General features: G+C 37.0%; 1 protein-coding gene across 4 annotated transcripts in view; it reads left to right on the forward strand.

Annotated features, from left to right (window-relative positions):
- The window catches only part of ARHGAP24 (Rho GTPase activating protein 24), a 520392-nt gene that overhangs the window by 494789 nt on the left and 9964 nt on the right, over positions 1-15639 (forward strand). For all 4 annotated transcript variants that reach the window (XM_089912228.1, XM_022561678.2, XM_089912229.1 and 1 more), the window contains one exon: positions 10034-11108. In XM_089912228.1, coding sequence (XP_089768354.1) covers positions 10034-11108 — 1075 coding nt within the window. The remainder of the gene's footprint in view (positions 1-10033; positions 11109-15639) is intronic.

Genomic DNA, 15639 nt, shown 5'->3' on the forward strand with positions numbered 1-15639 from the left:
ATCAGTGGTTGCCATGGATAGTGGATTGGCTACAAAGGGGCACAAGGGAATTATCTATATAATGATTAGGTGGTGATTAAAGGACTGTCATTTGTCCAAATTTATCATATACCTCACAGATATCTTGTACATGTGCAAAATGAGACATGTACAAGGTAATGTATTGCAAAAAATACAAACTGAATCTACATTTCAATAGAATGTTGCCATACATATGTATTTTAAAGTGCCTAGGTACCTTCAAAGGAAAATTGAATTCTTATCCAGTTCTTATGAAAAAAAGTGCCCCATAATATGGTATTTAAGTTCAACCTGTATAAAATTATATGAGCCTGGGGAATTGTTGGAACATGTAGTCCAGTGGGACTCCCAAATCTGCTTGTACTCTTCAGAATGGACAGGTGATTATAACCACTCTGACCTCATTTATTTTGGCTTCATGTTTCTTATTAGCATTCTAAGGAAGAGAATGACAGAGAGGGGAGAATAAAAAGGAAAAAAAGATAGTGCATATAATGACACACATCATTATTACTACCAGGCTAGTCTGTCCTAAATGGCTATAAAAATTGAAAGGAAGTCACTTTGCAAGAAATGATTGCCATTTACTATTCTGGAAACTAGATGAAAGCAAAGCCTTCCAAGGTAATAGAAATATATTTCTAAATCTCTAGGGATCTGACACTCACTCTATAATCGTGGCAGGTATACACTGGCATAGTTCTTCATATATTTCACCATGGAGACCTTGAGGATATCTCTCTTCAATTAATTAAATGCCCCACACAGTTCACAACTGTGATAAAAAGCAGTGATGTTTCTAAATTGCTACATAATTGATATGAGAATCCAGTTTTCTACAAGCCAGTCTTATAAATATTAAATCCAGTTATCATCCATAAGTCGGTCTTAAAAATATTAAAAGTATTTACAAAAATGTGAACAGTGTACCTCTTCTCCTTACTTCGATTGTTTTTAAAAAAAATAAATACATTGTTTTTATTAATATGTAAAAAAAAAAAAAGCAGTGATGTTTCACATGTTAATATTCCAGTGATGGGGAAAGCTCAGAAGTTACTAAAAGAGAAAAGATAGATATAGAGTACCATTAATTTCATTCAGTCTTTTTTCTTCCATAACTCCATCATAATTGATGATTCAGTAGATAGTTGTCTTTTATTTAGTTTCTTATTTAGAACAACACCGAGTTTACTTATTATTACTACAGTTTTAAATCCAGCAGCTGTTCTAATTTCATTCTTTTACATGTAGCTGTCCAGTTATCCCAGCACCACTTATTGAAGAGGTTGTCTCTTTCTCCATTGTTTATTCTTGGCTCCTTTGTCATAAATTAGGTGACCATGTGTGTGTGTGAGTTTATCTCTAGGCTTTCTATCCCGTACCATTGATCTATATTTCTGTTTTTATACAGATACCAAACTATACCGTAGTATAGTTTGAAGTCAGGTAGCCTGATTCCTCCAGCTCCATTTTTCTTTTTCAAGATTGCTTTGGCTATTCGGGGCCTTTTATGTTTCCATACAAATTGTAAAATTTTTTGTTCTAATTCTGTGAAGAAGGTCAGTGGTAGTTTGATAGGGATTGGATTGAATCTCTAGATTGCTTTAGGTAGTATAACCATTTTCACAATGTTGATTCTTCCAATCCAAGAACATGGCATATCTCTCCATCTGTTTGTATCATCTTTAATTTCTTTCATCAATGTCTTATAGTTTTCTGCATACAGGTCTTTTGTCTCCATAGGTAGGTTTATTCCTTGGTATTTTATTCTTTTTGTTGCAGTCCTAAATGGGAGTGTTTCCTTAATTTCTCTTTCAGATTTTTCATCATTATTATATAGGAATGTCAGAGATTTCTGTGCATTAGTTTTGTATCCTGCTACTTTACCAAATTCATTGATTAGCTCTAGCAGTTTTCTGGTAGCATCTTTAGGATTCTCTATGTATAGTATCATGTCATCTGCAAACAGTGACAGCTTTACTTCTTTTTTTCCAATTTGGATTCCTTTTATTTCTTTTTCTTCTCTGATTGTTGTGGTTAAAGCTTCCAAAACTAGGTTGAATAATAGTGGTGAGAGTGGACAACCTTGTCTTGTTCCTGATCTTAGTGGAAATGGTTTCAGTTTTTTACCATTGACAACGATGTTGGCTGTGGGTTTGTCATATATGGCCTTTATTATGTTGAGGAAAATTTCCTCTATGCCTACTTTCTGGAGGCTTTTTATCATAAATTGGTGTTGAATTTTGTCAAAAGCTTTCTCTGTGTCGATTGAGATGGTCATATGGTTTTTCTCCTTCAATTTGTTAATATGGTGTATCACATTGATTGATTTGTGTATATTGAAGAATCCTTGCATTCCTGGGATAAACCCCACTTGATAATGGTGTATGATCCTTTTAATGTGCTGTTGGAGTCTGTTTGCTAGTATTTTGTTGAGGATTTTTGCATCTATGTTCATCAGTGATATTGGCCTGTAGTTTTCTTTCTTTGTGACATCTTTGTCTGGTTTTGGTATCAGGGTGATGGTGGCCTCCTAGAATGAGTTTGGGAGTGTTCCTCCCTCTGCTATATTTTGGAAGAGTTTGAGAAGGATAGGTGTTAACTCTTCTCTAAATGTTTGATAGAATTTGCCTGTGAAACCCTCTGGTCCTGGGCTTTTGTTTGTTGGAAGATTTTTAATCACAGTTTCAATTTCAGTGCTTGTGATTGGTCTGTTCAGATTTTCTATTTCTTTCTGGTTCAGTCTCAGCAGGTTGTGCATTTCTAAGAATTTGTCCATTTCTTCCAAGTTGTCCATTTTATTGGTATAGAGTTGCTTGTAGTAATCTCTCATGATCCTTTGTATTTCTGCAGTGTCAGTTGTTACTTCTCCACTTTCATTTCTAATTCTGTTGATTTGAGTCTTCTCCCATTTATTCTTGATGAGTCTGGCTAATGGTTAATCAATTTTCTTTATCTTCTCAAAGAACCAGCTTTTAGTTTTATTGATCTTTGCTATTGTCTCCTTCATTTCTTTTTCATTTATTTCTGATCCGATCTTTATGATTCCTTTCTTTCTGCTATCTTTGGGGTTTTTTTGTTCTTCTTTCTCTAATTGCTTTAGGTGCAAGGTTAGGTTGTTTATTTGAGATGTTTCCTGTTTCTTAAGGTAGGATTGTATTGCTATAAACTTCCATCATAGAACTGCCTTTGCTGCATCCCATAGGTTTTCGGTCGTCATGTCTCCATTGTCAGTTGTTTCTAGGTATTTTTTGATTTCCTCTTTGATTTCTTCAGTGATCTCTTGGTTATTAAGTAGTGTATTGTTTACCCTCCATGTGTTTGTACTTTTTACAGATTTTTTCCTGTAATTGATATCTAGTCTCATAGCATTGTGGTTGGAAAAGATACTTGATACGATTTCAATTTTCTTAAATTTACCAAGGCTTGATTTGTGACCCAAGATATTATCTATCCTGGAGAATGTTCCATGAGCACTTGAGAAGAAAGTTTATTCTGTTGTTTTTGGATGGAATGTCCTATAAATATCAATTAAGTCCATCTTGTTTAATGTATCATTTAAAGCTTGTGTTTCCTTATTTATTTTCATTTTGGATGATCTGTCCATTGGTTAAAGTGGGGTGTTAATGTCCCCTACTATGATTGTGTTACTGTCGATTTCCTCTTTTATGGCTGTTAGTATTTGCCTTATGTATTGAGGTGCTCCTCTGTTGGGTGCATATATATTTACAATTGTTATATCTTCTTCTTGCATTGATCCCTTGATCTTATGTAGTGTCCTTCTTTGTCTCTTGTAATATCTTTGTTTTAAAGTCCATTTTGTCTCATATGAGAATTGCTACTCCAGCTTTCTTTTGATTTCCATTTGCATGGAATATCTCTTTCCATCCCCTCACTTTCAGTCTGTATGTGTCTATAGGTCTGAAGTGGTCTCTTGTAGACAGCATATATACAGGTCTTTTTTTGTATCCATTCAGCCAGTCTATGTCTTTTGGTTGGGGCATTTAATCCATTTACATTTAAGGTAATTATCAATATATATGTTCCTATTACCATTTTCTTAATTGTTTTGTGTTTATTATTGTAGTTCTTTTCCTTCTCTTGTGTTTCCTGCCTAGAGAAGTTCCTTTAGCATTTGTTGTAAAGCTGGTTTGGTGGTGCTGAATTCCCTTTTATTTCTTTTTTTTCTCTGATTGCCATGGCCAGGACTTCCAAATCTATGTTGAATAAGAGGGGTGAGAGTGGACATCCTTGTCTTGTTCATGATCTTAGTGGAAATGCTTTCAGTTTTTCACCATTGAGTATTTGCTGTGGGTTTGTCATATATGGCTTTCATTATGTTGAGGTAGGTTCCCTCTATGCTCGTTTTCTGTAGAGTCTGTTTTTTAAACATCTTTATTGGAGTATAATTGCTTTACAATGTTGTGTTAGTTTCTGCTGTATAACAAAGCGAATCAGCTATATGTATACATATATCCCCATATCCCGTCCCTCTTGCGTCTTCCTCTCACCCTCCCTATCCCACCCCTCTTTGTGGTCACAAAGCATCAAATTGACCTCCCTGTGCTTTTGGGTGTTGAATTTTGTCAATATCTTTTTCTTCATCTATTGAAATGATCATATGGTTTTTATTTCCTAATTTGTTAATATGGTATATCACATTGATTGCTTTGCATATATTGAAGAATCCTTGCATTCCTGGTGTAAATTCCACTTGATCATGGTGTATGGTCCTTTTAATTTGTTGTTGGATTCTGTTTGCTAGTTCTTTGTTGAGGATTTTTGCATCTATGTTCATCAGTTATATTGGTCTGTAATTTTCTGTTTTTGTGATATCTAACATCATACATAAAAATAAGCTCCAAGTGGATTACAGACCTAAATTTAAGACCGGACATTATAACACTCTTAGAGGAAAACATAAGAAAAACACTCTTTGAAATAAACCACAGCAAGATCATTTTTGACCCACTTCCTAGAGTAATGAAAACAAAAATAAACAAATAGGACCTAATTAAACTTAAAAGTTTTAGCACAGCAAAGAAAACCATAAACAAGATGAAAATATAACCCTCAGAGTGGGAGAAAATATTTGCAAATGAGAAAATATTTGCAAATGAAGCAATGGACAAAGGATTAATCTCCAAAATATACAAACAGTTCATGGAGCTCAATATCAGAAAATAAAGAACCCAATTAAAAAGGGGGCAGAAGACCTAAATAGACATTTCACCAAAGAAGACATACAGATGGCCAAGAGGCACATGAAAAGATGCTCAACATCACTAATTATTAGTGATGCAAATAATTATTAGTGCAGCAAATAAAAACTACCATGAGGTATCACCTCACACCGGTCAGAATGACCATCATCCAAAAATCTACAAACAATAAATGCTGGAGAGGGTGTGGAGAAAAGGGAACCCTTTTGCACTGTTGGTGGGAATGTAAATTGATAGAGCCACTATGGAGAACAGTATGGAGGTTCCTTAAAAAACTAAAAAGAGAGCTACCATGTGACCCATCAATCCCACTACTGGGCATATACTGTGAGAAAACCATAATTCAAAAGATCACATGTACCCCAGTGTTCACTGCAGCAGTATTTACAATAGCCAGGACACGGAAACAACCTAAATGTCCAACAGTAGATGAAAGGAAAAAGAAAATGTGGTATATATAAACAATGGAATATTACTCAGCCATAAAAAGGGACGAAATTGGGTCATTTGTAGAGATGTGGATGGACCTAGAGTCTGTCATACAGAGTGAAGTAAGCCAGAAAGAGAAAAACAAATATTGTATGTTAACGTATATATGTGGAATCTAGAAAAATGGTACAGATGAACCTATTTGTAGGGCAGGAATAGAGACGCAGACATAGAGAATGGACATATGGACATGGGGCGGGGGGAAGGGAGGGTGCGACGAATTGGGAGATTAGGTTTGAGATAAATACACTACGTAAAATAGATAGCTAGCAGGAACCTGCTGTCTAACACAGGGAGCTCAGTTCGGTGCTCCATGATGACCTAGATGGGTGGGATGGTGGGGGTGGGGGGGAGGCCCAAGAGGGAGGGTATACATATAGCTGATTCACTTCATTGTACAGCAGAAACTAACAACATTGTAAAGCAATTTTACTCCAATAATAAATAAGTAAATAAATAAATCCAGCAGCTGAAATATAGTTGGACAAGTACATGATTTGCAGTGAGAAGATGAAGTATCATATTTCACCCTGGTCACTTATCATCTGTGTGTCCCTGGGCAGAACTGTAACCTCTCTGAACCTCAATTTTCTCATCTGAAAAATGTTAAGTCCTATCTCACAGCCTTCTGAGAAAATTTAGAAGATGTAAGTGAAACATTTCCACCTAACACAGTTTCACAAACTCTAACACACAGAGGAATAATCTGGGAATATTGCTGAAATTCTGATTCAGAAGGTCTGTCTGTGGTGGGTCCTCTATGCTCTGCTATTGCTACTATTTTGTTATCGTTGGTGTCATCTGGGGGCTGGTTAGAAATGTAAAATCTCATGCCCCACTCAGTATTTACATTTTAACAGAATCTCCAGATACTTTGTATGAACATTAATGTTTGAGCAGCACTGGCCAGCATCAGACCTAACACACTGCAGATTCCTAATCTAAATATGTTAGAAGTTTTGAATCATTACAGAAGTGTGCAGGATATAGATGAATATAACACATATTTTCCTATTCAGAATTTGACTATAAATTATATTCAGAGCCAAATCTTGCCCAGGTGTTGCTTTAAGCTAATGAGTGGCCTCATCCCAAGTCAAGCTTCTACTCTCTGACAGCTACTAGCAGCTATTTCAGTAGATATCTTCATTGTCAAAAGCACTTATCATTTTCTTCATCAAATTTATTTAAGTATTTTAAATAATATTACCTTTACTAACTAAAATTTGTTTCCCTGTATTTATTTATCAGAGACTACTCTTAGGAGCTTTTATCAACACGGTAAAAGAAACACAGTTAACACACCACATTAATATAGTTCAAGCCAAAGCAAAGATGATTAATGCTTTCATGAGCCTACACTGCTTTATTGTGCGTATATGAATAAAATTCTTAAAAAGATTCTTAGGGGGTTGGGACACCTAAAGTTGTGAAACTAATTTAGAAGCTAGTTAGTGGTGGTGACCTATTTTAAGGGGTGGGAGCAGCCCAGCATGTAAGTCAGTGAGGAATATGTGAAAATATATTTTGAGATTTCAGCTAATATGCCATAAAACCTGATAAATCCACCAATTTTTAGAAAGAATATTACTGCTTTTTATGATAGATTAGCCTTTCTATCCACTGTTGTCTGAGTTATTTTTACTATCTGAAACTTGTAAGGTATTGATTTCTAATCATACTTTACAGTGAATAATATAAATATAAGGATCAAATGAGAACCTTAGCATTTTCATTTGTGTAAGAGAATTATTTTCTTTCTTGAAGGTCTTCTCTTTGTTTAAAATGCCCTGAAGTGTTGATATTTCTTGTAGAGCAGATTTGCTATTGGCAAATTCTCTGTTTTTGTTTAGCTAGGAATGTTTTATTTGTCCTTCATTTTTGAAACATAGGTTTGCTGGATAATATAATTCTCGCAATGAGAATGATGAAAAATCAGCTGATAATCTTATTGAGAATCCATTATACATGAGTTTGTTATCTCTTGCTGTTCTCAAGGTTCTCTTTAAGACAGTTTGACTATGATGGATCTAGGTCTGGATCCTTTTGCATTTAGCTTGCTTGGAATTTGATGAGCTTCTTGAATGTGTAGACTCATATTTTTCATCAAATTTCTTCAAATTCCAGCAACTCTTTCTTCAAATATTCTTTCTGTTCATTTCTCTTTCTACTCTCCTCCTGGGGTACCATTACGCCTATGCTGATATGCTTGATGGTGTCCCACAGGTCTCTGAAGCTCTGCTCATTTGTCTTTATTCCTCTTCCTTCTGTTCCTCAGACTGGGTAACCACAGTTGTCTTCAGGTATGCTGATTCTTTCTTCTGCCTGCTCAAGTCTGCTGTTGATCCCCTCTACTGATTCTTTTCATTTCAGTTATTGTACCTTTCAACTCCAGAATATCTATTTGATTCTTTTCTACACTTTCAAGCTCTTTATTGATATTTGGCGAAACATTATTCTCACTTTCCTTTGGTTCCTTCATTTATTAGAAAACATTTAAAATAGCAAATTTAAAGTCTTTGACCAGTGAGTACAGTGTCTGGGTTTCCTCAGAGTCTGTTTTTTTTTTTTTTTCCCTTGTATATGGGCCATGCTTTGTTTATTTTTTGCATGTAGCATTATTTTTTTGAAAATTGCACATTTTTTAAATAATATAATAATATGGGAACTCTGGATATCAGATTCTTACCCTCCCTTTGTTGTTGCTGTTTGTTGTTTGGTTTTTTAGTGAGTTTTCTGAACTAATTCTCTAAAGTCTATATTATTTGTCATCCGTGGCCACTGAAGTCTCTGCTTGGCTTACTTAGTTGTCAGCTAAGGATTGAACAAGGATTAAAAGACTAGAGCTAATAAGTCTCCCAGTCTTTACCAAGACACTCTGTGTTCGTGTTGGGGCAAACTTTGAACACTCAGCCAGGCAGGTTACAACTCTGCTTTAGTATTCAGATCCTTTTTGTGCAGAGCCTCAAGATCAGTCAGAGATGAGAGCTTGGGGACTTCTCAGTTCTTTCCTGGGCATGCATATAGCCCTAGGCATGCACAGAACCCTAAGCATGCATGTAATCTTCTAAATTCTCAGGAATAAAGCAGAGCTTTTCAACACCTCCTATGGAAGTCTCTTTCCTCAGATTTTCCTTCTAAGCTTTTTGTTTAGCTTATTGTTTGTCTTCAACTGTTATCCACTTGCTTCAGGCAAACATGATTTTAAATGAAAGAGCCCCTAATTGTTTTTGACAAATGGCCTTGAGAAAGTGTTTCTCACCCTGGTCAAATTCTTATTTAGATAAAATGAAGACAAGCCTCTTGAGCGGCGCCTTCCAGGGAACGACCAAGCAAGTAAAATAATGACAATTCTTTGGGAATGGGACTTTGAAGGATTTCCATCCCTGCTTTTCCCATTCCAGTGGCTGCCAGACTGCTGGTTCCCACTGTGATTGTGGGCTGTTGGTTTTCAAGGCCACTGCAGAGAGGAGGATAGGAATAGGATGAGTTAAAATACCACAGTGCTTGCTGTTCTGTACCAAGATTCAATGATTTTTTTTTAATAAACACTCTCCAGATTACAACAAGCCTTTAATTTCCAAAGTTCTGCAAATGATGATTCAGAATATTTTTGTCAGTTGCTTTTATGGAGGAGAGGATTCTTGTAGGTCTTTATTACACCATTTTGGCTAATGTCACTTAAAATGCCCTGAAGGTTTTGAATGCTGAGCAAAAGTTGTATGGAACTTCATTGTCTTGCTATATAAAGACAGACCATATATCCACTAGAGATTTTATAGGGTTCCACTTTGAGATGCCACTACAAATGTCTTGATAGTTTGAGGCAATTGTCTGATGAGAGATAACAGTGACTTCCTCAAAGAAAGATTTTTCCTAATTAAATGTCAAACTTCCAAGAAATGTGTGACAATGAAGAGGCTGGTCTTTGTAACTAATTAATTCTGGGTTCAAGCCCTGCATTTTCTCCTTAATAGCTTTGGGATGCTAATCAAGTTACTTAACTTTCATAAGACAGTGATAGATAGAACAGTATCTATTCATAGATTTTTTTTTTAAATCCAACTACACTAACAAAAATAAAGTGCTTGGTATAGTTCATGTTAAATGCTCAAGAAATTTTAGCAGTTAATATTGCTATAGATAATATTGCTATTATCATCATTAAGAATATAGTTTGGCACTGCTAATAATAATGCTGAATGTTCACCTGAACTCTTTAATAACTCTTTAAGAGTCACATTCAAAATAAGAAATAAAACTGTTTTACTCATACTATTTTGTTTTCTGTGCAATTCCAGGCACTGTGGTGGTCCAGCAGTTGATGTCAATGATGATTAGCAAACACGATCGCCTCTTCCCCAAAGATGCAGAGTTGCAAAGCAAGCCCCAGGATGGAGTGAGCAACAACAACAATGACCTTCAGAAGAAAGCCACCATGGGTCAGCTACAGAACAAGGAGAACACTAATACCAAGGACAGTCCTGGAAGACGGTGCTCTTGGGACAAGTCTGAGTCTCCCCAGAGAAGCAGCATGGATAACGGATCCCCCACAGCTCTATCAGGCAGCAAAACCAACAGCCCAAGGAATAGCGTTCACAAACTGGATGTCTCTAGGAGCCCCCCCCTCATGGTCAAAAAGAATCCCGCCTTCAATAAGGGCAGTGGGATAGTCACCAATGGGTCCTTCAGCAGCAGTAATGCAGAAGGACTTGAGAAAGCCCAAACCACTCCCAATGGGAGCTTACAGGCCAGAAGGACCTCTTCCCTGAAGGGGTCTGGTACCAAAATGGGCACCCACAGTGTACAGAACGGAACGGTGCGGATGGGCATTTTGAACACAGATACCCTCGGGAACCCCGTGAATGGCCGCAGCATGAGCTGGCTGCCCAATGGCTACGTGACCCTGAGGGATAACAAGCAGAAAGAGCAAGCTGGAGAGTCGGGCCAGCACAACAGACTCTCCACCTATGACAACGTCCACCAACAGTTCTCCGTGATGAGCCTTGACGACAAGCAGAGCATCGACAGTGCCACCTGGTCCACTTCCTCCTGTGAAATCTCCCTCCCTGAGAACTCCAACTCCTGCCGCTCCTCCACCACCACCTGCCCGGAACAAGACTTTTACGGTGGGAACTTTGAGGACCCCGTTTTAGATGGGCCCCCACAAGATGACCTTTCCCACCCCGGGGACTATGAAAACAAAAGTGACCAGAGGAGTGTGGGTGGTCGAAGTAGTCGTGCCACCAGCAGCAGCGACAACAGTGAGACCTTTGTTGGCCACACCAGCAACCACAGCGCACTGCATAGTTTAGTGTCCAGCCTGAAGCAGGAAATGACCAAACAGAAGATAGAGTATGAGTCCAGGATAAAGAGGTGAGGAAAATCTGGAGCCCCAAACTGCCAGAGAGGGTGTGATAGCCTCCTAATATGAGACAGGCTCACCCAGAGGGTAAATATGCTGACTCCAAAGTCAGAGACCTGGGTAGCTTCACCATTTGTAAGCTGTGGGACTTTGGGAAAACTCACTTCATCTCTGTGAATCTCAGCTCCCTAATGTGAACATTTTAAATTCTAGCAGTATCTACCACGAAAGCATGTAAGAAATCATTGCACATTGTCCCTGGCACAGAGCAGTTGCTCAGTAATACTATCTCTTGTCAATAAATGTGTGGATTTGTGTTCGAGGGCTGGGGAGAGGAACGGAAGGGGATGAATGCAGAACAAGGAGTCTGTTCTCATAGGAAGAGGATGAAATGAGGATAAAGAGAAGTTGGAGAAATAAACAGATCTTTATTGTTCATTTTTTCCTTTGCTGAATTCTGGGAGAGTGTCTGTTCTCTCCCAAGCTCAGACCCAGACCCCAAGGATTCAGCAGTGGATAAAACAGACAAAAACTCAGCCCTCGTGGAGCATGCTTCCATTCCACTGGAGGAGACAAATAAGTAAAATAGATCTCATGCTAAGTAGAAGACTAAAGCAGGGAAGAGGGGTAAGAAGTGTTGGTGAGGGGTAATTCTAAGTGTAGGGCCTTATAGGAGGTTAAAGAGGCAGCTACGCAGATGCCAGGGAGGAGTGGAAATGCCGTGAGATGGAATAAGTGAGGAGCTCGGAGAGGTACCTTACGGCTTTCAGGATCATCTTAAGTCTTTGGCTTTTACTCTGGGATTGGAATCCAGGGAGGTTTCTGAGAAAAGTGATGGCATGAAGTGTATTCATATGGACAATGGAAATTGTAGCCTAAGTGGGGAGCAAAACATATGAATTATAAGGAAGCAGTTGCGCTGAAACCTAATTGATAGCAGTTGACGTCTTCTCATAAGTTGACCGAGGTGGCGATGGCTTAGCAACTTCAGAGAAGCAACCTGGGCAAGACATGGGCTATTGGCTGAGCATCCTGTGTTGACAGTACCCCTGACTGCCAGATGCTCCATCATCTTGAAAGGCAGGAATACAGAGAATGGAGCCCAGGATTCACAAATACAACCTTGTGCTGGAAACCTGAACATCAGCACACCCTGTGATTTCACCAAGGTCACAGAATTACAAAACTGATTGTTTTTATGTTCTCCTTTCAGTGTAGTATAAGGGAAGGACACTGCACTCTCAAGAGAAGGCCTGAGGCTCAGTTTAGCCTGAAGTAACCCCTCTAGTGGCCTCAGTCCCAGTCCCAGACTGTGCCTTAGTAGACCCCTTCTTGTTTAGGGTCCTCATAGTTTGTGAACCTTAGTCTTTGTCCTGCTTCAAATGCTTCCATGGCTCCAAACCCCACGTGGTTTCATTTTTATATATAAAGTTGACCTTAATGTATTTTAATGTTTCCCATCCATTTATCAATTATCAAGCAAAAAGATATGTATTTTTAAGAGCTATGGTAAAGTAAATATTTAAAAGATACTTCTTATATGTTAGATTGAAAAAGTTACTTTCTTGGAAACAGAAACTTGGTTTGAATTTTCCTATACAATGCTAAGTGACAGGAGGTTTAAATAAGAAGAAAAATGGAGTCATCATCTTATAAGGCTGCTCTTCATTCTGAATGTAATTTTTGGAACCACTGGCTACCAAATCTCTGAATTGCTGCCAAGTCATGATGATAAATTAGCACTTAGCACTGAGAAGCAAGAGATAACACTTGAAACTTACCTTAGGATAGGAATACATTATTCTGAATGGTTGCAGATGTACAGGTTCATTTATGAGAACATTGGTGCTACATTTATGTTCTGAGTCTATGGTGCATTTTAGAGACATTGATAAAATAATAGAAGCTTCCAACAGAATGTCATTCATTGGCCTCTTTCACTGTAGCATTTTTACTCATGTGACAAGCAAAGGGAGAGGTCCATGATAAAGTAGGGCAGAGGAGCTGCCACATGACCAAGACACAGAAATATAAGAAGTAACTGTTCTAGTTAATTCTTAATCATTCCTGTTTAGAATTATACATTTGTCTTTCAATTCCTTTTTAACTCTACCCTACAAGTATTAAGGATAGATAGATGATAGATAGATAGATAGTGATAGATAGATAATAGATACGTACATATATACACACATACATACATACATCCCTAGATAGATAGAAAGATGATAGAGAAATAGATACTATACTTTATCTATCATTGATATGTATGATTTTTAGTTTTTTTTTTTTTTTTTTTTTTTTTTGCGGTACGTGGGCCTCTCACTGTTGTGGACTCTCCCGTTGCGGAGCACAGGCTCCAGACGCGCAGGCTCAGCAGCCATGGCTCACGGGCCCAGCCGCTCTGCGGCATGTGGGATCTTCCCGGACCGGGGCACGAACCCGTGTCCCCTGCATCGGCAGGCGGACTCTCAACCACTGCGCCACCAGGGAAGCCCTGATTTTTAGTTTTTAAACATGTGAGTTTGATGTTATTCCCTCCCCCCTCACCTTCTCCTTTTATCATATTGTGGTCAGAAAAGTTCATTTGTATGATATCAATTATTTGGTCTTGTAAGAAGTATTTATTAACTTATTATTGGTTTGGGATTGTATATATGACCAATAGATCAAATCTGTTAATCAAGCTGTTCAAATCTTTTACATTTCTCCTAATTTTCATCAGATAGAGCTATAATTTCTAAGAAAGTTATCTTAAAATTTCCTAATTTTTGTGGATTTATCTATCTTTATAATTTTGTTATATTTTATATTGAATAACTTGAAACTATACAGCTAGATGAATAAAAGTTCAGAATTGTTTATATCTCCCTGATGAATTGATCCTTTTATCATAAAGTAATGGTAATAATGCTTTTTGCCCAAAAATATTTTTTCTCATATTAATATTGCTATATAATTTTTATTTTGATTAATAACGTTCTGCTATATATTTCCATTAACTTTCAAACTTTATGTTTCATTATTTGAAGACATATTTTTTTCAATTCTGGTGTATTTTTATCCATCACCAGTTTTGTTTATTTCATCTCCCCATTTTCTCAATTTTCTGTCTCTCCAACCCTTATTAAAGTATGTTGGACCTTCTTAATCCATTCTCCATCTCTGTTAGCTTCTCTTTCTTATATTACATTTTCATCTTTTTTCATTACATGAGGAATTCTGGGTAATTTTTCCTCAGAGCTGTTTTCTCATTTATTTATTTTCTCTTCTGATTAATTCTGTCACTTCACTCACCCCATGAGTAGAGTTTTTGTATTCTCTTTGTCATAAAGAAAATTGATATTCCAAGCTCTCAGTTGAATCACTTTCAGCCTTCTGCCTCTTTTATACTGGAGATCTCCTCCTCCCCATGAGCAAAATAAAAACCTAGTCACAGCTTCCAGGGCTTCTATCCAGGAACAATACCCCTCATGTGCTTCCATTTACTGTTCTAAATTTGAGTTTCTTCCTTGGTTCTGATAACCTCAAGATGCTCTTTTATTTCTTTTAACCTTGCTATGTATTTAAAAAATATTTTTCTTATATATTTTTCCAGCATTGATCTGTGCTTACAGTGGGAGGGGTTTCTTCTGTTTTCAACCCAGTCTATTAGATTCTTGGAAGTTTCATATGAGTGACTGTTATGTAAAATGCATTAGTATATTTTTTAAAAGGTGTCTTCCTTGGTATTTAAGCTTGAGTTTCTTCCAGCTTTTTTAGTTCTAAAATAAGTAGCTTTAGAAAGAAAAGAGAATATATTGTAAAATAATTCTGGGTGACAGCCAGCACACTACCAGGTTTTTATGTAAAAAATGTGATCATGTGGTCAAAATGGCCTTCTAAACTGATTATAGAATGTGACTTTTTAAAAAATTCTAGTTTCTTACAAAGGGAGAGCATATTCATCTTTAAGTGTTCTTATGATTACCTGGATGAAATATCAACATATGGGACTCATTATTTCAAAACAGAAAAATAATTGAGATTTTAATTTGAAAATTATTAAAATAATCAGATTTCTGAGAACTACCTGTGCATTAGCCTTTCATATTTCAATAGTATGTCAAATTCAAGCATACTCCTGGGACTTTAGCTCAGAATAGGAGAAATTGAAATGTCAGCCATTACCAAGACACATCATCTAATAATCAAGTGCTTACTATTCCTCCTTGAACAACAGCAATAATAAATTATGTTTTGGAACTTAGTGATTATTGGGAAAACTCTGTTTATAGGAAATTATCTAAAATTATACAGTTATCCAAAAGAATGTAGCTATCAACCTATAAAAATATAACTCTAGAGATCTTAAGATATATTAACTTGGAAGGCAGTGAGAATTTTAGATAGTAGGCTACTTAGGTGGACTCCATTGTCACAGAATGTCAGATGAATTACTTATTCAACACATGTAATCTCTACCTCTCTTGTTACTATACGGTGACTGCTGTTAATACCACTTTTATATGATGGGACTCTATATGTCCCAGAGAAGCCCAT

This window comes from Delphinapterus leucas, chromosome 5 (genome assembly GCF_059928025.1).
Source record: "Delphinapterus leucas isolate spDelLeu-1000000601 "Yukka" chromosome 5, BTC_Dleu_Yukka2, whole genome shotgun sequence".
In the NCBI taxonomy this organism is placed as follows: Eukaryota; Metazoa; Chordata; class Mammalia; order Artiodactyla; family Monodontidae; genus Delphinapterus; species Delphinapterus leucas.